The sequence below is a fragment of the Littorina saxatilis genome, linkage group LG1, assembly GCF_037325665.1.
Source record: "Littorina saxatilis isolate snail1 linkage group LG1, US_GU_Lsax_2.0, whole genome shotgun sequence".
Lineage (NCBI taxonomy): Eukaryota > Metazoa > Mollusca > Gastropoda > Littorinimorpha > Littorinidae > Littorina > Littorina saxatilis.
Genome location: NC_090245.1, coordinates 6,807,797 through 6,828,253, shown reverse-complemented (window position 1 = coordinate 6,828,253; position 20,457 = coordinate 6,807,797). Strand labels below are relative to the sequence as shown.

The 20,457-nt window shown below is 44.8% G+C and overlaps 2 protein-coding genes across 5 annotated transcripts in view; one reads left to right on the top strand and one right to left on the bottom strand.

The window, feature by feature from the left end:
- The window catches only part of LOC138960251 (apoptotic chromatin condensation inducer in the nucleus-like), a 41,620-nt gene extending 39,755 nt beyond the window's left edge, over positions 1 to 1,865 (bottom strand). For all 4 annotated transcript variants that reach the window (XM_070332067.1, XM_070332083.1, XM_070332075.1 and 1 more), the window contains exons 1-3: positions 1,709 to 1,865; positions 1,245 to 1,299; positions 647 to 666 (exon numbers count right to left, since the gene is read on the bottom strand). In XM_070332067.1, coding sequence (XP_070188168.1) covers positions 647 to 666; positions 1,245 to 1,299; positions 1,709 to 1,846 — 213 coding nt within the window. In that variant the 5' untranslated portion in view covers positions 1,847 to 1,865. The remainder of the gene's footprint in view (positions 1 to 646; positions 667 to 1,244; positions 1,300 to 1,708) is intronic.
- Positions 1 to 20,457, top strand: part of LOC138960275 (VPS9 domain-containing protein 1-like) — a 35,482-nt gene that overhangs the window by 12,315 nt on the left and 2,710 nt on the right. The window contains exons 2-13 of the mRNA XM_070332101.1: positions 4,163 to 4,264; positions 4,656 to 4,728; positions 6,081 to 6,173; positions 7,123 to 7,249; positions 7,931 to 8,045; positions 8,565 to 8,627; positions 8,796 to 8,848; positions 9,657 to 9,744; positions 10,165 to 11,645; positions 12,127 to 12,350; positions 19,387 to 19,468; positions 20,015 to 20,119. Of these exons, the coding sequence (XP_070188202.1) occupies positions 4,190 to 4,264; positions 4,656 to 4,728; positions 6,081 to 6,173; positions 7,123 to 7,249; positions 7,931 to 8,045; positions 8,565 to 8,627; positions 8,796 to 8,848; positions 9,657 to 9,744; positions 10,165 to 11,645; positions 12,127 to 12,350; positions 19,387 to 19,468; positions 20,015 to 20,119 (2,579 nt within the window). The 5' untranslated portion in view covers positions 4,163 to 4,189. The remainder of the gene's footprint in view (positions 1 to 4,162; positions 4,265 to 4,655; positions 4,729 to 6,080; positions 6,174 to 7,122; positions 7,250 to 7,930; positions 8,046 to 8,564; positions 8,628 to 8,795; positions 8,849 to 9,656; positions 9,745 to 10,164; positions 11,646 to 12,126; positions 12,351 to 19,386; positions 19,469 to 20,014; positions 20,120 to 20,457) is intronic.

Below are 20,457 nucleotides of genomic sequence, written 5' to 3'. Positions count from 1 at the left end.
CCGCACAAGAACATTTTTCTTCATGTGCATGTAAAGATTTTGGTCCCTGGAAGTGGAAGTTATAATTAATTCCTATGCACAAAATAAATCATTAATTTGATTAAATGTTAAAAAATAAATCAGCTTTTCCGACTGGCAGAAATACTGAAGTCATTTCTGTTATTCCTAAATCCGAAACAGATAGACTGCTAACATTTCAAAAACATCAATAAGAAAGGTTAAATTGGCCAAATAAAAATATATGTTCGTTTAGGGTAAGGTGACCAATAAAGAGGTCAGCTTTTTATCTCTCCCTGAAATTTAGTTGATTTTAAAGGAGGTTACTCCCCTTAGTCCCGGTATGGTTGCAAAATGTGCCAACAGTTGTTTTTGAGAAATGAAAAAAAAGTTTTAGGGTCGGCGGGAATAAATATGGTAGGTCGGGTTACCCTAAACCAACAAATATTTTTATTTGGCCTTATATGAATGTTTAAATCAGAAGAAAACGAAACATTCAAAAGAACCAGGAGTCCAACTCAGCTACTCACAATGAACTGATAGCGACAAACTAGTTTCGGGGTCAGGGTTGCTAAACTGAGCTAAACAAAAAAGTGTATGCAATTGCAAATACTAAATATTTGAATGGTAAACAAAAAAAGATACTTACTGCAATGTTGGGTGCTTTAGCTGAAAGTGAAATGGCAAAATATAAATTATAATAATCATACCTTGTAAATGATTCTCAACACAAATTGTTCTTCTCCTACCAGCTTACAGTGCAATTAATAAGAGCAAATCTAGTAAATTTATGAATACATGTATGATACACTACAGTAATATAAAATTAACCATAACCCTTTGGATAATTTAAACAACTGTGCTAACATACATACACTGCATGCAATAGCATTTAAATTGCTATACCAGTCTGCAGTACTGTCCTTTGAGGTTACACTACAGTAACATGGTCAAAAACAAATAAACAGGGCGGGTAAGGTTGTATGAAACTTTTTATAATTATAAATTATTACTATTAGTATTATTTATATTTTGTTTATATAAAGATAATTATAAACCCATGCTCAGGTGTGAACCAAGTCCAACATTTTCTCTTGTGACATATGTTTTATCTCTCTCCTAGTCTTACACACAACAACTCACAGACACATAAACGCATGAGGTTAACGCTGGGTCGGAGCGCATAAGGAAAACACTGGGTCGGCAGAAAGTAGGCTCGATTCAAGAATTACAGGGAGATAACTCACCATCTTCTCCTGATGATGCTTCGGGCTCGTTGTGGCGTTTATCCAACAACAGTTGCTGGAAAATAAGATACAACCTCAATATTAACAATAATTTTAATTTATATTTGAATATGACGTTTACAGTTGTAAGGTATTTCCACAGCCAGGGATTGGTACACAAAATTATAATGACGTAAAATTATGTTTCCCCAAAAAAACAACCATGGACTAGAAACGCAAAAACGCTAAGGGCACAACTTTCTAAATGTCTCTACGATTATCAACTGATAGACTGAATCTGGAAATCGCAAATCATCATATCCGTTACGTTTATGAGCACAAATGTTGTGATCAATCGTGTTTAGCTTCGTATGGAATCCACGTCAGTGAACTTTGCTCGAGCAACAACCGACGATGCTTTACTGTCCCATTTACAGCATCCTTAGAAACGTGTGATCAGAAGAATCCAAAACATCAAATCTTACCGCTTTTAGACGATCGGTCAACTGAGCTTTGCTCCCAACCTTTGAAAGACCTCTTTGATCGAGTTCTTTCTTCAAATCAACTACACGAAGGTCTGATAAGGTCTTGCCATCGAGCGTGATATCCTCGTCGTCCGCCATTTTGACAAGCAACGCTTGATTCGGTCGTTTCCGCCCAGAAAGTAAAGTTTTATTTTTTCAATCGTTGTGAAAGATTTTCCACAGCTAACCGAGTATTGATAAATGTGTTTAACCATAATATTGATGTGAAACAAATATGTTTTTAATATTTTGTTATTCATGTTGCTCGGCTAAGTCCGTATTGTTTGCGGAAGGGACGGGCAATCAAGGGAAGCAACTTGCACGCCTTTGATAGCAGACGGCCACCCAGGCAATTATTAGTTAGAAATTGTTTTGTGCTGATCGTTGAAAAACAAATTTCATCAAACCTTTATATTAACAGTCGTGGACTGTATACATATTTCTAAAGTTTGACAAGACTGGTGTAGAAGCTGTTCAAAAGGTTGGGTAATTGCAGAGTAAGATTTCAACGAAATCATTCACGAATGCTTTGAGTTTGAAGCTCACTTTTGTCAATATCATAAATTCACATTAGATTCAGAATTGATAGGCCTACATGTTATATATTTTACAAAACAGTGCATTCGTAGGAGGAGAAATATGACATCAATTTCTTTAAGTCAATGAGAAATTCGTGTTGTGTCAAAAAATATACATGTCAGGGGTGTTGCTAGAAATTTTCATGTTGGGACATTTGGCCGAAACTGTCAGAGAGCGTTAGGACATTTCGGAAAACTTTCGGCTATTATTTTGGCTCATCGAAAGTCGCCGTAACATTGAAGCACAAGAGGGGAACACCAATACAATCATTGTCTTAGGACATACCGAACATATGTTGCATACTGCAACTAAAACAATTAACTCTGCAAATATAACTAAAATTTACACCAATTCTCTGAAACTTGTTCAAACCTTTAACTTAAATTTCTTGAAAGTAAAACAATAAAACTCTTCCAATCTTGTGCAAATCTTGACAATCTTTGGGAAACATGACTGGTAAACATCAATAAAACATAAACACACTGGTCTGATCTAAACACTAAAGTGTCGACACTGTCACATAACATTGTGACAGATTCTATCAAAGTTGACTAGAACAAAAATAAGAATGGCAGAACACCAGTAGAACGAAAACAGACTGTCACTGATGTGTGTCCAACTTGTGAGTGTTCTGGACTGAGAGTCGTGTACCATGACTAGGAAACATGTGTTTGAAGAATAACACCAGTAAAACTAAATCATCCTTTGCTGTTATATAGTCACACCATCACTGCATTGTTTCATTTTCCATACAGATGTCATAAACCCCCTCTTCCATATCCAAATCAAAAGCACTGACTGACTCAGAAACTATCACGAACCGGCGGACGCAAACGCTGAGAGAGTGAGAAACCACTCTGGCAGCTATAATTTTTGAGTCACTTGAGAAAAAGTGACTCTATGTAATCGGTCAGTGTTAGTCTGTCCGGCCGGCGGCCGGCCGTCCGTAGACACCACCTTAACGTTGGACTTTTCTCGGAAACTATCAAAGCGATCGGGCTCATATTTTGTTTAGTCGTGACCTCCAATGACCTCTACACTTTAACGATGGTTTCGTTGACCTTTGACCTTTTTCAAGGTCACAGGTCAGCGTCAAAGGAAAAATTAGACATTTTATATCTTTGACAAAGTTCATCGGATGTGATTGAAACTTTGTAGGATTATTCTTTACATCAAAGTATTTACATCTGTAGCCTTTTACGAACGTTATCAGAAAAACAAGGGAGATAACTAGCCTTTTCTGTTCGGCAACACACAACTTAACGTTGGGCTTTTCTCGGAAACTATAAAAGTGACCGGGCTCAAATTTTATGTGAACGTGACGCATTGTGTTGTGAATAGCAATTTCTTCCTGTCCATCTGATGCCTCATATAATATTCAGAACTGCGAAAGTGACTCGATCGAGCGTTTGCTCTTCTTGTTGTAATTGGTTTCCGTTCAAAACATTGTTTTGTTTTGGGCATTCGTGAAGAAAATAAACGGCAGTCAGCTGACTAAGTACATCGTCAGCAAAATTTAGCAATCATAGCCTGATAGTGGAATATGGTGCCATCTGAGAATTAGCCGCTATATTGTGTTATCTGTGTGTGTGTGTGTGTGTGTGTGTGTGTGTGTGTGTGATCCGATGTAAAGTGTACATTTGGTGGCGCAGTGGCATGTAATCTCAATGCGCCCTTTGACGCATTGAAGGGAATTGTGATGGAACATTTTCAGATTTAATGCGCCAATGGCGCAGGGCGCACTAGTAAATGAAACCCTGCCCCTGCATGTACTTATCCGCCGCACCCCCACCCCCATGACATTATATACTAAGCATTGTAGTTTGCATTACCCAGGTGTGAGAGAACAACCTTCCAACAAAGATGGATCAGTCACTAGTATCGGTGATGAGAAACATCAATGATGCACTCCGTCTGGACAAGGACTGTCATGACAAGGTAAGATTATGTTTTCACTTTCAATTCCATTGTTTTTTGTTAACTTAAGGAGTCATGGTTCTGGTCTTCTAAGGAAATGGTTTTTCCATTCACCCGTTGAGTGACAGAATGAACATGTTAAGCTAAGAAACATTTTGATTAACATTTTAAATTTAACAAAATAAAGATTTTTGATGGGAGCTCTTTTTTTTCAAATGCCAAAGTTTTGTGGAAATCAAGGGGTTGAACCGTTGTTCAGCCTGTTGCGTCATTGGTAGGAATAAGTTTCCGCACTCACAAACTGCTAGGTACACTTGCTAAAAATTTAACAGACATGCATCCATACTTAGGCTCTTATAATTAGAGAGGTTTTGGATGTTTGATGAGTCTTAATACCTTTTCTCACACACAGGAGGCATATGTAAAGTACTTGGACTGCATTTTATGCATCACTTGCAGCCTGCAACAGTCTGTCAGAGACAGTGGTATGTATGTTTGCATAATATGGAATTATTCTTTATTGTAAAAATTTTGGAGTGTACACTTGAACATATTTTGCATGGCAGCTGTAATGGTTACGCCATTTTTATTTTAGGTTTGGGTTTAAATTGTATGGGTTGGCCGTCAAATAAAGTCTTATCAAAAAGGTACGTACCTGAGTGTTTTGTTACGCTACCCCTTACCATACTACACACTCCGTACTACACACACAGCTGGTGGCTTTTTCATTGCTGTGCGCTCTGACAGCAAGTAAAACAAGCCTCACCCTCAGCTCTCGTTAAATCATTCAGTCAAGTACAGGGATATTGCAACAGATTTTGGTGAATAGGACATTAAATGTTGTGACCTCATCAACATGAATAGAACATTTGACCGGCTTCATGAATTTCAATAATTCATTTTTTAGCTAACCCTATTGTGGTCATACACATCATTGTCTGCTAGCAAGTCTTAACTCTCTGTCTTATTTTTTCCTTAATTTGGGTTAAAGTATCCCTTAAGTGGTTTTTTTTTTAAATTACACTACTTTAACTGAGTAAGGAAGGAACTGAGGAAAGTGATTTGGGAGTACTAGGCAATAGACGTTTTCCGGAAATAACTCGGGCAGGATTTTCTGCGGTCTGGAGGATTAGGAGCCCCTGTACCGCAGTCAGATTTTCACAACATGGGGAGCGTGTTCGACACTGACTTCCAATCAGCTCTATCCTCCGATTGGGACGAGCAACTGAATGTGATGTGTATGCTATGTGGTGTGCGCTAGATATGATACTATTTTCTTTCGAAAGTACAATCATCCGAGCCAGAAATCGCCACGGATGGCTTGCTGATCACTGGAAGTGTTCAATAAGCACGTGTGTTTTCATAAACTCATGTGACCTCAAGCCAGACCCATGTGACCTCAATCAAAACACGTTGGGATACGTGCCAGCGATCCTGTCCAAATTCTGAACTTCGATGAACTCGTGAATGCTGATTTTCGAAAGAAAAGGGTATCATATTGTGAGTGCGCTGCATGGCATACACATCGGAGTTGATGCCCAATTGCGGGGGCGGAGCTCTGGAAGTGTTGTGAAAAAATCTGACTGCGATACAAGGGGTCCTACTCCTCTAGACCGCTGACAATACTGACAGAGTTATTTAAAATAATGGTCTATTCTACATGCGTGCGTGCATGCATGTGTGCGTGTTTAAAGAAGATTCTTTTCAATCATTTAGTTAGAGCATAACTGACCTCTTTTAGTAAGTTTTACCCTGGTGAACTGTCGTTGTTAGTGTCGAAGCTCCTGCTTCACTGTGGTCAAGAGTGCCTGTCTTGTATTTCTCTGTCGTGCCCCAGAGGGTGAAGTTGTGGTCAACAAGCAAGTCACCAAGCAAGTGAAGCTGGCGCAGCAGTGCATTGAACGAGTGGCCACCCTGGTGGACAAAATAGGTGAGTGGCTGGCACAGAATTACGGTACACTGATATCTCTGTTTTGATACATTGTATGTGGCTGCAATATCAGTTTTGTTGAGTTTCTTGGGATGAAAAACAGAAGCAAAAGAAATAAAAAATGAAATAAATAAAAAATCTGTTTTGAGATCCTTTAATTTAAGACTGAATTACTACTAACGCCGAGGGCGGGGATGTAGCTCAGTCGGTAGCGCGCTGGATTTGTATCCAGTTGGCCGCTGTCAGCGTGAGTTCGTCCCCACGTTCGGCGAGAGATTTATTTCTCAGAGTCAACTTTGTGTGCAGACTCTCCTCGGTGTCCGAACACCCCCGTGTGTACACGCAAGCACAAAACCAAGTGCGCACGAAAAAGATCCTGTAATCCATGTCAGAGTTCGGTGGGTTATAGAAACACGAAAATACCCAGCATACTTCCTCCGAAAACGGCGTATGGCTGCCTAAATGGCGGGGTAAAAAACGGTCATACACGTAAAATTCCACTCGTGCAAAAAACACGAGTGTACGTGGGAGTTTCAGCCCACGAACGCAGAAGAAGAAGAAGGTCTGGTGTCAGAATAATGTGACTGGGTGAGACATGAAGCCTGTGCTGCGACTTCTGTCTTGTGTGTGGCGCACGTTATATGTCAAAGCAGCACCGCCCTGATATGGCCCTTCGTCGTCGGCTGGGCGTTAAGCAAACAAACAAACAAACAAACAAACTCTTCTTTTAGGTTTCTGCTTTTAGTTGAAATCAGCACAGTACAACATGCAATACAATGATGTGGCTGCAGTACATGTAATTTCGACATCACCTGGCAACACAAAATAAATATTCTTTTTAACTGTTTTGTCTGCTTCAACAAAACTAGACATGGGCAAGCTGTGTAGAACTCATTCCTTTGAAATTAGAATTTTTGACAAGACTATTATACAAAGTTTGTCATTGCAGGCTCTAACCAGAGACCTGCAGTGCAGAAATCCCCCATGGAGGAAAGGAGAGTCATCGCGTCCAAACCCAAACCCTTTGCAGCAGTGCCTCCATTACCTCCTGAGCCCTCTGTCAACACTTTTGCCAGGTTCGTTAAAGCTGCAGCTGACCAGTGTCATTTGCAAACATTTCCTGTGTAACACAAGTTTCTGTATCACTGTTGGTGGACAACGGAAGGGAAGTAAGACATGTTCAAAAAGAACACTTTCTTATTTTCCTAACAAATTCAGATTGGTCATTTATTGCAAACATTTTTGTTGATTTTAACAGAAATCATACATTTATTTGGTTTTTTTTAGACTGTTAAGAGGTATATTCAACATTGTTACTGCACTATATAAAGAACAAATTTCATTTTCATGAGCGTATCAGAATGTTTATTTGTCTACAGTGGAACCTCCTTTTTAAGACCCCCCTCCTCCGAAAATGGCGTATGGCTGCCTAAATGGCGGGGTAAAAAAACGGTCATACACGTAAAATTCCACTCGTGCAAAAAAACCACGAGTGTACATGGGAGTTTCAGCCTACGAACGCAGAAGAAGAAGAAAGAAGAAAACCCCCCAATTTAAGACTTACCCGCTTTCAAGACCTTGCTTTTCAGATTGTCTGTTCATAACCTGTGTCAGTTTACCTCCCTTTTAAGACTCCCTCCTTTTTAAGACCTGATTTTCCCCCCAGATTTTTGTATGACTTAAAAGAGGGGTTCCACTGTACTTATTCAGCAAGTTCCATGATAAGGAACAAGCACTGTGAAACAACTTTTTCACAGGAGGCGGAATATGACACCAATGGAACTGGCGTACATCAAAAATCAACAGTTGATGACAGCCTACAGGGCTCGTATGGCACGCATGAACAAACATCATCCTGGTGCTTTTAACCTGGTCAGTACTGTTGACTTGATCTTGTTGTCACTTTTTGTTGCAGTATTTTTTCTAGGATGTGCATGTGTTCATGTGAACATGCTGTTGGGTTCTTGTTTGGAAAAAGGAAAGAATCATGATGTAGGAAGCTTACATTAGAGAATCAAAAACAAGAAAGGTATGTTATTGGAACGTTATATTTATAACAAAGCAAATCGTTACGCTCATTGACCTTTGACTCAGTGGTCTTGCAAGTGGACAGACAGACAAACACTTATAATTCAGAAAATAAACTTATCTGACAAATTGTCCAGAAGCTTGCTCCGAAGACACACGCGAGAAAATTAACAATAAAGAAGAGAATGTGTCAGTTGCTTGAACTTTTATTGTATAAAAAGCATGGTAAGTATTGTGGACTGATTTAAACATTGTAGGTGGCTTTTGATGCCGTTGGTTCTCTATTAGTGAGACAAAACATGTTCATTTTTGTCTCGATAAATGACATTTTTACCATCAATTTTGTTGTGTATTTGTTTTTAGAGTTTGACAATTCAAAGGAAGATGGCTGAAAACATGGCTATAGCCCAAAAGAGTGAAATGGCGGTAAGTTGTTTTTTTCTCACAAATTATATGAGTTTTTTAATATGCAGAGTGGTCTAAATAAGTTTTAGAAGTCAAGTTCCTTTTTTTTGCTGAGAGATTGATGTAAATTCAGTTTATGAAATGGATCTTAATGTGATTGTTTTATTTTTGCTTTGTTTTGTTTTTCAGCTGGCAAAGAAGATGCAAAAAAGACAAGAGAGGCTGGAAGAACAGGCCGCAAAGTGAGTCCTTTTCCAAAGTCTTTTGATCACATAGCTGACAATGTTACGCATTTAGCATAGCATGCTATGTTTTAAGGCAAATTGCTACCCTGTTAGGCCAAGCTAAGAATTGGTAAGCTCAAACAAATAATCACAAGCATGCAACCAGTTTGCTCTTTCTTGTGAGCCCTGGAACTCATTTCTGACTCTCACTCCGTGACGCGGTCAGAGTTTGTGTCAAAAAACATTGTCCACACTGAAAAGTGGCACTGCAGACAGTCTCTATTGCTATTATGTTTCTTTTTTTCTAAATTTACTTTTTAAAAATGTATACATTCTTGCGCGCAATAGCCTAAATGTGGATGTGCAAATACATTTTAGACAGTGCTACACTAAAACACCATTTGCTATACTGAAAATTCCACACACAAAAATGTAACTGCTACACTTGACTTTTGACAAGGGTTGGCATGTCTGTGGTCAGTTTGTGTGTCATGTTTAGCTTTGCTGAGGTTTAGTCATTTGCCTTCTTTAACACTTTCTACCTCACCTATGTTGACCAAGTTTTTTTTAGCCGAGACCAGCTGTGCTGCAGCAGGTCTCTCAGAATTGTGGTAACTGTGTAGAAACACGCTGGAGTGCAGGCGTTAGATTGACGTTACAGGAAGCGACTGAAGTGACTGTGTACGGATATATCCGTCCTAAGTCAGATAGACCCATATGAGTGGGTACGGATATATCCGTACCTGGAAGACAATGAGTTAACTCTAATTTCTAAAGCACCCCTATAATGACCATATCAAGTAAAGGTGTCTTGCACTTGTTTCAGGCGCTTTGCGACCCCAGTCGGGATGTCCGAAGAGGAACAGGAGCAAAGGCAGATCTACAAGAAGATTCTAGAATATGAACAAGATGCTGTAAGTTGGATTCTTCGTTATCAGTGCAAGTACAGGTAGCAGGTTTCTATATTTCATTTGCAAGGATTTCTTTTTTGCTTTCAGTAACCTCTTTATGAAACTTTAACAGTTTTAACAGCCCCTTCATGAATCTGTTTCAGTAGCTTTTTCATGAAACCATTTCAGTATCCCTTGCATGTTTTGTCTTAAAGAATGACCACCTCATCTCACTATAGCTTGGAATAACCCTTTCATGAAACTGGGTTGAAGTTTAATTTTTATCATATGACTTGCACACTGCACAACTGTTAGGGAAAATAAGTTGTCAAAATGGTAGAGTTCTTTGTTCCCTCCTGCTTAGGGTGTGAGTACAATGTATCCGTAATAGTGTTTGTATGTTTGGGTGTATGACTCTTGCACACTCTTGACTTCTGTCCACAGAAATGGCTGCATGAATGGCGCCACAAGCTGGAAACCAGCCCCCAGGAGCCTGAAGTCATCTGTCAGCTGGTCCAGGAGATCCTGCGATGCCGAGACCACCCCCTGACTCTGCTGATCAAGCAATACCAGCACAAGGTCTACGAGAAGATCTACCCCATCATCAGCGACAAGAAACACCGACTTTCAGCCATCACCGTTCCCCTGGACAAGTCCTTATGGCCCCCAGAGCTCCGTGAGGACAAGGTGACAGAAGAATGCAAGCTTGGGATTTTTTTAAAACCAAAGGGCAGCGGAGAGGAGGAGCATGTGGATGAAGATGGAGATACTAGTCCTCAAAAGCCAGAGATTGCATCATCGCCCACCAATGCAGAGGGAGATAAAACACCTTTGGACGAAAAGGCTGAGGATTTTGAAACTTCAGGTGCATCAAACTCTGTAGGGGCCGAGAATAGTCAAAGCAGTGAGGCACAGGATACTACTAGTGCAGAAAATGAAGGCAGTGGCAGTGAACCAAAGTATGAATCCAGTGATGACACTCAGCTTGATTCATCTGCACCTTTCAGTCCTTCAAAATATCCCTCCATAATTATAAGTGATCCAGAAAATACCTCTGAGATCAATGAAGACGAGGAAGAGACATCTTTTTCATATCCAGAAGATACTGACGAACAGCAAAAGAAGATACACAGTAAAAACAGTAACCAAGAGACTGGCAACTGCTCAGAAGAGACAGAAGATATCTCTGAGCAAAGCAAAACAACAAATGTAGTGACAGACTCTGACAATAACAACGCCACGCAAGCTCAGTCCGACTCTGAAGAAACACTGGAGCCTGCAACAGGGTCTGTTGACCAAGACCTCGGATCATCTGATGAAGGGCCTGACCCACAGTCACCGGTCAGATTAGCAGAAGACACCGAAAAGGGTTTGTTCCTAGCCATGGAGAAAGGGGAACACACGCAGGCACGCATGGAAGCGGAACAGGCCAAGGCTGTGAGAGTTTTGCGTCAGATATCAAACGACTATGAGTCGTACAATGCAGAGAACATGGACGACTTGTTTGACGATGAAGATGGTCATGACGAAGGAGAGACAAAACACACTGAACGAGAAGCAAAGTCTGAAGACCCAGGAGACCAACCAGAGGAGTCTTTCAAACCAAGATCACCATCAGGATCTTCCCTAAAGGGGCCAGACAGTCGGATCTCTCGCTCTAGTTCCGGCGGCTCAGTTCAAGAATTTCCAAGCTTGCCCTCAGTGGTTGAGAGTAAGGAAGACATTCAGAGACTGTCCAGGGAAGCGTATCAAAGACACGTGAAAAACATCTCTGCTGATGTGCACATGTACTTGGAGAAACTCCTCGTCCTGTTCACCATTGCGTACGAGCAGCTCAACTCGCCACTGGGCAGGGACCAGTGTTACGCATCGCTGGAGGAGACCTTTTTCAAGCCTCTGTGGAAGTTTCTGCTGATGCTTTTTAGGTGAGGTGATTGTGTTCCAGTAGTGATGGATTTTGGTATTGGTGTGAGTTTAGGGAAGATTGAGAAGGGCGAGAGGGATGTACTTAGGTTTGGTAAAGAGGTCTCACATCAGAAGCCCTTTCATGACATTGCTTTGTTGACGCTTTACATAGAGGTGTGCAGCTGAGATGGTCGTTATTAATAACGTTCTTTTGGTTTAACTTGGGTAATAGAAAAAGCAGTGTTTTGCTTTTTTTTTACATCTGGCCCTCGTCAAAAAGAGGGACTAATCTTTAATGGCTAAATAAAAAAGAGACAAAGAAAACAATATTATGTGTTTACAGATAAACTGAAGTAAGAACCCAAAGCAATTCACAAGTAGAATGGTAATGATAAGTGGAAGGCAGCTAAGATGGGCTGAGAAGATAATCATTTTGGGGGCTCTGCGACTTTCTGTGGAAAACTTCACTTTCACCTCAGAATTGTTCTGTCTATTTTCTAGACTAGCAAACTACCAAGATGAGTTGTCGATCGCCTGCAAGATGACCCAGAAACTGGACGCCGGCCCCAGGGAGGTGGGTGTTAGAAAGAAGCTGTGTCTGATGCCTTCTTCACAAGCAGGAACCTCGCCGGGCGAAAATGATGTCCGCCCATACCAGCAGGCTATAGCCCAGCTGAGGGGCATCAAAGACCACTACACCATGCTTAGCAAGCTGGAGTGTGTGGGTAAGAGAACTTCACACATGTCGTCCCGTCCTGTCCTAGTTTCTTTCCATCCTCAGACAGATAGGACACTTATTTGTTCAGATTTCAATAAATATAGATCTAGCATTTGAAATGGTGTGAAAAATCAAAATAGTCGGCAATCTCAGTGGGTTTTTTTCCTCATTTAACTCGTGCAGTGGAACCCCCCTTTAAAGACCTAACAAAATCTGACAAAATCAGGTCTTGAAAAGGAGGGAGTCTTAAAATGGGGGTAGATTTACACAGGTTAAGATTAGAAAGTAAGAAAACAGGGTCTTAAAAGACTTAAATTTGGGGATCTTTAAAGGGAGGTTCCACTGTATCCTGTGGACCGGCACGGTTGGCCTAGTGGTAAGGCGTCCGCCCCGTGATCGGGAGGTCGTGGGTTCGAACCCCGGCCGGGTCATACCTAAGACTTTAAAATTGGCAATCTAGTGGCTGCTCCGCCTGGCGTCTGGCATTTAATATCATATTCTTACTCCGAATCACATTAGCATTGAGTCACCTGAGATGCTTATCACTGAAAAACGCTTACCCGGCTAAAGAATTTAAAGGGAAGCAACCCCATCACCAAAACGAAAGTGAAAGTAGCTTTGGTAATGGGCCAGTACACCGGGAGTTACCTCCCATACGGGTGTATGCCACGTCACTTCCTCTAGGAACACGTGCCTATTATCATACGTCTTTTTCACCTCGGAGAGGACGGTTCACTTTTTGACGCTCTGTGGCTGACCTTGTGTGTTTGAGTGACACCCGCCGGCCACGTTACCCAGCTTGTCTGCTCGCCTTGCCTACAGTTTGGTGAGCTCGTTCCCGTTTGTTGTTGGTTGTTTGCGCTGTTTCGTTACTGTACGTTGTCCGTTTTTTACGGACTTGTGTGTCAGTGACTTGCGTGTTTCGCCATTTTGTTGTGTGAGTTAGTTAGCTAACTCGTGTGACTTTGCTAGTAGCTCTGCGTGCCCTCTTTCTGTTTGGGCAAGTGTAGCTTTAGTATTTTGTTGACGCGTAAGCGTGTGTGTTTACTGTGTTTTCAGTCGTTTTGACTTACGTTTCAGTAAATCTTTTTACTTTGCCACGTGTTGTTGACGTTTGTGTCAGTGTCTTGCGTGTCGCCATTTTGTTGTGTGAGTTAGTTTTCTAGCTCGTGTGACTTTGTTTGTAGCTCTCCGTGCCTCTGCTTGTGGGGCAAGTTTAGCTATAGTATTTTGTTAACGCATTAGTGCGTGTGTTTACTGAATTTTCCAGTCGTTTAGACTGATGTTTCAGTAAATTTTTTCGCGTTGCCACGTGTTGTTGTCAACATGTCTGATTCAGACAAGCGCCGTGGCAAGTCGGACCCCAAGGGGAAAATTAAGGCTAAGTCTTCCTCTTCCAAAGCAACGTTACTTGTTACAGACCAAGAGCGTAACACTTTGTTGGCTGTACCAATTTCGGCGCCTAGCGCTGTTACTACTTCTGCTTCTTTTGCGGCGCCTAGCGCTACTGTTACTTCTGCACCTGTCTCTACATCGGAGACTTCGTCTTCTTTGTTAGCACCTGGACAAGGTGCGTTGGTTTCCTCTCTGTTAAAGTCACTGGTTCCAGAAATCCGCAGCTTGGTGCAGGCAGAATTTCAGCGTTCCGTCGCCAGCAGTTCGGCGTTTCCGGCATCTGGCAGTGACGTCCGGGCATTGGCTTCCGTGTCTTTGTCCTCCACTTCCGGCTTGGAGCAGCGTCCTCCCTCTTCAGCGTCGGTTGGTAAGCAGAGCTGGTCCGATAGCCCTCGTGAGGCGCCTGGACGTTCTCCTTCGGGGGACAGCTCTTTCGCATCGGGTCACGACCGATACCTTGCTGATCTTTCATTTCCGGCGATAACCTACGAGGCCCCGGACTTGTTCGAACAGCGGCGGCAGTCGGTTTCGACTGCCGCATTTCCGGCACTTGCCGGAAGTGATGATCCGTCCGCTCCGGCACGCTACGGCGGTCGCGGCAGGATGGAGTATTCACTGACTTCCGGTCCTTCCGGATCGCGAAGTCAACCAGTGCAGTCTTCACTTCCGCTTTTTGCGGTTCCGTTGACTACACTTCCGGTTTCGGCCGGAAACGCTTCTTCCTCTTCTGGTGGTTCCTTCCGGATACCAGATAGTGGATTACAGCGTGCGCCTTCCGGCTTTCAAGCGCCTAGGCTTGAGCAGGCATCACTCCACTCAGTCGGGGGAGTGACGTCAGCTCATCCAGCTCCGGTTTTTGCGGATGGTCGTCCTGCTTACCCTTTACCTTCACAGGGTTTTGGGCGGCAGGATGACGTTAGTGCTCAGGCTTTTCCGGTTTCCGGTTTGCCAGGGCATGCTTCTGCTTCCGGAACTGGTGACTTCGGTCATGGTTCCACGTGTGACTATTCTGATGCTCCATCAGTGGTCAGCGAGGAGTCGCGGGGCGTGTTTCCGTCGAAGCTCAAGTCTGTTCTTGACGTCGCGGCGGAAGTAACGTCTCGTTATTTTCCTGAAGGGGTGGTGGCTGCGGACTCTTCCGCATCATTCGTTCCTTCTGCCATGGCGGACTTCCGGCCGGCACAGGAGGATGTTTCTTCCTTCCGGTTCGCCGAGTCTCCATCAGTGGCTTACCAACTTTCGCATTCACTGGTTCGTCCAGCACATGCGGGGAGTGGTATTCGGCCAGTGCCTGTTCCGTTACTGCTTCCTTTTGGTCCAGTTCCGGAATCAGCTCAGCAGTGGGTGGCTTCAGCTGCCCAAGCCTCTTCCTTCGTGCCTACGGCCAATAGGAAGCTTGGCATGCCCAATCAGAGCCAGAATTGGCTGGCGTCTTTTGCACTCCCTAGGGCTACTCTTCCGGTTTCCCGGGAATTGCTGCCTCTTCTGACTAAACCGATCAAGCGTGATTCGGTTTTGCCGGTTTCCGAGGCTTCCCTCCTCTCTGCTGAGGAGGTTGGACGTCGGCAGATCGAACTGTCCTCCATTGCGGAGACTCTCGTTCGGGCTCTGTCTCGGGCATTGACCGATTCGCTAGTTCCTTTCACTCTCAGTGAAGAACAGAATGCGGACGATGTCTCTGCGCTTTTGACCGCATTGGCCAAGGTCAATGAGGAACAATTGCGTCTTTCCTCCCTGCAGTACACCCAAGCGGTACTCTGCAGGAGGGATCTCTTCCTCTCGCAGTCCCAATTCACGGAGCTGGCTACTAGGGAGACCTTGAGAGTCTCCCCGGTCTCAGAGGAGTCTCTCTTCTGTCCGCTGGCACTGGATGCCAGACAGAAGGAGATTCAGTCAAATAAGGACAGTCAGTTCCTTGACTACACTCTGAAGGGGGTGAAACAGTCTCAGCCTTCTAAACAGAAGCAGGCTCAGACATCGTCTAACCCCAAGCCAGCTCAGAAGCGGCAGGCTTCGCCGGCCGCTCGTGGTGGGAAGAAGAGGACGGCATCGGGGAGGGGGCGTGGCGGCTCTGGAAGTAAGCCACACCCCCAATGAAGCGCTCCCGATCTCACCTCCCTCCCGCCCTCCACCTTGGTGATGGCGGGAGGCCCCTCCCGGGCACTTTCTCGTTGGATGTCGGTAGTAGACAGCCAATGGATTGTGGGAGTGGTGAGTTCGGGCTTCCGTCTACTCTGGCGGGAGGAAAAGACGCCTCTTACCCGAGTGCCTCCGCGGTTCAAGCCCCCCTTCTCGCAGGAAGCACGTTCCGTCTTGCAGTCGGAAATTGCCTCCCTGGAGCAGAAGGGCGCGGTGGAGAGAGTTCGGGTCCACAGCTCCCTGGGATTTTACGGGCGTCTGGTCGCTGTTCCCAAAGCATCAGGAGGATGGCGTCCCGTGTTGGATTTATCTCTCCTCAATACTTTCTTGAGGGAGATAAAATTCAAGATGGAGACGCCAGCCTCTGTCCGAGACTCTCTCCGCCCAGGAGACTGGGTGACCTCGATCGATCTCACGGACGCATACTTTCACATTCTTATGCATCCGACCGACCGGAAATGGCTTCGTTTCCGGTGGGGAGATCAGATCTACCAGTTTCGCGCACTCCCTTTCGGGCTGTCTCTCGCACCGTGGATTTTCACCATGGTGGTGAGACAGGTCTGTGCACTGGTGAGGTCCCAGGGTATCCGTCTGCGGGCTTATCTGGACGACTGGCTCATCATGAACCAGTCCCAGAGCGGCTGTTCGCAGGATACCCTGACGGTTCTTCGAGAATCCAACTGGTTGGGGTTCTCGATCAACCGGGTAAAGTCGGAGCTGGCCCCGTCACAGACATTCACTTATCTGGGGATGTCTTTCGACACGGTCGCTTGGACTGTCCAGCCTTCTCAGAGAAGGGTGGACAAGCTCCAAGCTCAGATTCGCTCCACTTTACCTCTCCTGATGGCTTCCATCCGCTCGCTCGCCTCCATCTTGGGGCAGATGGAGTCTATGGCTCTTCTGGTTTCACTGGGCCGGGTCCACAAATGTCCGCTTCAGTTCGCGCTGAAGCCGTTTGTGGACTCTCCTCTGGTGGACTGGGACGCCCTCATCCCTTTGCAGGGATGGTTCCAGTCTGCGACCCTTCCGTGGTTGCACACGGAGTGGGTCTGCAGAGGTGTTCCGATCGTCGTGCCCCTCCCCGACCTGGACCTCTTTACAGATGCGTCCAGGGAGGGTTGGGGGGCACATACAGATCTTCAGACTCCTCCCTTTCCGTTACTCAGCCGAGTAATCCGGAAAGCGGAGATGGAGGAGCCGGCCCTTCTTCTTCTGGTCGCTCCTCTGTGGCCGTCGCAGGTCTGGTTTCCAGATCTTCTTCGGCTTGCCCAAGGGCCCCCCATTCCTCTCGCACTCGTGCGAGGGGAACTAGTGCAGCCCCGAACAGGCATTCCACACGAAGAGCCCAGTCTTCTGAAGCTTCACGTGTGGAAGTTGTTCGGGACTCGCTGAAGCGCTCTGGGGCATCGTCTTTGACTCTGGACTTGGTGGCTCGCTCGCATAGAGCGTCCACCTCTTCAGTTTATGCTTCCCACTGGAAGGCATGGACTGCCTGGTGTTCAGCTAGAGGGGTGAGTTCGGTGGCTCCGCGCTCTATTCAGGTCGCTAACCACCTCTCTTTCATGTCTTCACAGGGCGCCTCAGTCTCCTCGTTGAGGGTCCGGCGCTCCGCTATCTCGGCGACTCTTCAGCAGATTGGTCGTTCTGTTCGAGTCGGGGGCGTTATAGCTGCAGTCATTAAAGGGGCTGCTCTTAAGGAAGCTAAAGCTCGTTTGCCCGCTCCCAAGTGGGACTTGTTTTTAATCCTGGAATTCCTTCGTTCTGCGGATTTTGAGCCTTTAAGCGAGGCCAGTCTGTTCAATGTCACTCGCAAAGCGCTGTTTCTCCTTTTGTTGGCTACGGCCCGACGGGGTAGCGAGGTCCACGCCCTGTCGGGTCAGCCTGGAGATATCTCCTTTGAGCCGGACGGTTCCGCATCTTTGCGTTTCCGGCCTGATTTCCTGGCCAAGAATCAGTCTCCGGGGCAGGCCTCTCCGCTGGTTAGAGTTAAGGCTCTGACCAGCGCGTTGGCCCCGGGTGACCCCGATTCGGTCAATTGCCCTGTGAGGGCACTTCGTCTGTACTTAGCCCGGACTCAGCCGATTCGGTCTAGTTCTCAGAAGTTGTTGTTTATCTCTCTCCTTACTAGGCGCGAGAAAGATTTGTCGAAGGTAACGTTGGCCCGGTGGGTGTCCTCGCTCATCAAGCAGGCTTATGAGTGGAGGCGCACAAAGAGGGGGGGGGTTATGCCCTCCTTGCCACTTGACTCGGCCCGAGCCCATGAGACGAGGGCGTGGGCATCCTCTCTGGCAGTTCTGCGCTCCAGACGTCTAGAGGAGGTGCTGACAACTGCGTATTGGCGTTCCGAAGATGTTTTCATAAACTTTTATCTTCGGGACGTCACAGCTCTTCGACAGGATGGCTCCAGAGGCCTTCCAGCGCTCATAGCAGCAGGCCAGTTCCTGTCCAGAACTTGATGGTGAGTTTTGATTCATTTCTAGCCCACCGCCTTGTTGATGTTATCTGCTAATGTGATTCGGAGTAAGAATATGATATTAAATGGAAAATTTCCTAAATAAATTATCATTTAATTAATATACTTACCCGAATCACATACTGTATTCCCTCCCACCTGCCCCGCTTATGGTTTTAAGATTTTTTAAAGCCGTATGATAATAGGCACGTGTTCCTAGAGGAAGTGACGTGGCATACACCCGTATGGGAGGTAACTCCCGGTGTACTGGCCCATTACCAAAGCTACTTTCACTTTCGTTTTGGTGATGGGGTTGCTTCCCTTTAAATTCTTTAGCCGGGTAAGCGTTTTTCAGTGATAAGCATCTCAGGTGACTCAATGCTAATGTGATTCGGGTAAGTATATTAATTAAATGATAATTTATTTAGGAAATTTTCCATTATGGGGTTAGTGCTAGGACTGGTTGGTCCGGTGTCAAAATAATGTGACTGGGTGAGACACGAAGCCTGTGCTGCGACTTCTGTCTTGTGTGTGGCGCACGTTATATGTCAAAGCAGCACCGCCCTGATATGGCCCTTCGTGGTCGGCTGGGCGTTAAGCAAACAAACAAAACAAAACAAAAACTGTATCCTGTACTTTAAAAGCCAGAAGTCACAGTGATCAGATGAGACCTTCCCATAAAGAACACTTGCTGTTCTCCCTTTGTCTATTACCTTGACCAAAGTATACCTATCTTGACAGGCCACCTGCAATGTAGGGACACTTTGGTTGGTTCCAAGGGTGTACTTTCATGGCAGGGAATACTGTATACAGTGGAACCCCCCTTCTAAGAGTAAGACCCCCAATTAAGACTACTTTCCTTTTAAGACCTTATTTTTTCAGACTTTGTGTTCATAACCTCTGTAAATTTACCTCATTTGTAAGACTCCCTCCTTTTTAAGACCTGATTTGCTCAGATTTTTGGAGGTTTTATAAAGGGGGTTCCACTGTATTACTCTTAACAGCTGGAGTTCTCTTTTTCATTTGCGTTAAAGGTTGGATGAACTTGATTTTTCAGTGAAAGTTGTGCGTCAGGTGTGCGACAGTGTCAAGGAATTCCACACCAGCCAAGGATGCAAACCAGAGGATGTTCCCAGTGTGTAAGTGTGTGCTTTGTGTCAACCAGTTGCTAACATACAGTTATTCATAATGTACAGTTGCCATGTTACAGTCACTTTGAATATAGATTTGTGCTTTGGGTAAGTGAAGATGGGAGAGGGGTTGGGAGTCTCTGCAGGGACACGAAGCTAGAATTCTATGCATACACAGGATGATAAGTTTATTGGATCTTTATTTTCAGTAATTTTATTTCGTAAGCTTGATGATGTTTTTGTGACTGATCTGGGCTGGACAGCAATTGGGATGCAGACCTTGCTCAGGTCAGAATTTTGTGATTCAGTTGACATAAGCGCATATGCATTAATATGTTGAGGTGCACTTCAGCAACAATTTCTTATGCGTTATTATGACGTTTTTTGAGTTAGTGCAGTTGCCACAGAATGGATCAATGAGTGTGCACAAAAGAAAGTGTACATTTTTATTATAAGTGAGTGCATAAGCCAGTGCGTGAATATATCCAATCATTGGATTTTTCAGATATATAATTATGGCTAATTCCTACATTGTTGTGTGTGTTATGCTACCAGGGGTGCAGACGACCTGGTTCCTGTGATCAGCTATGTTGTGCTGCAGTCACGTCTTCCACAGCTGGTGTCAGAGTGCCACGCCATGGCAGAGTTCATTCACGAGGGGTGAGTTGTAATTCTGTTTGGTGTGTGTTTGTGTGTGTGTGTGTGGGGGGGGGGGGGGGTCAGAGTGCAAGACCATAGCAGAGTTCATTCACGAGGGGTGAGTTGTAATTCTACGTAGGGGGGTTGTCAGAGTGCCACGCCATGGCAGAGTTCATTCACGAGGGGTGAGTTGTAATTCTACGTAGGGGGGTTGTCAGAGTGCCACGCCATGGCAGAGTTCATTCACGAGGGGTGAGTTGTAATTCTACGTAGGGGGGTTGTCAGAGTGCCACGCCATGGCAGAGTTCATTCACGAGGGGTGAGTTGTAATTCTACGTAGGGGGGTTGTCAGAGTGCCA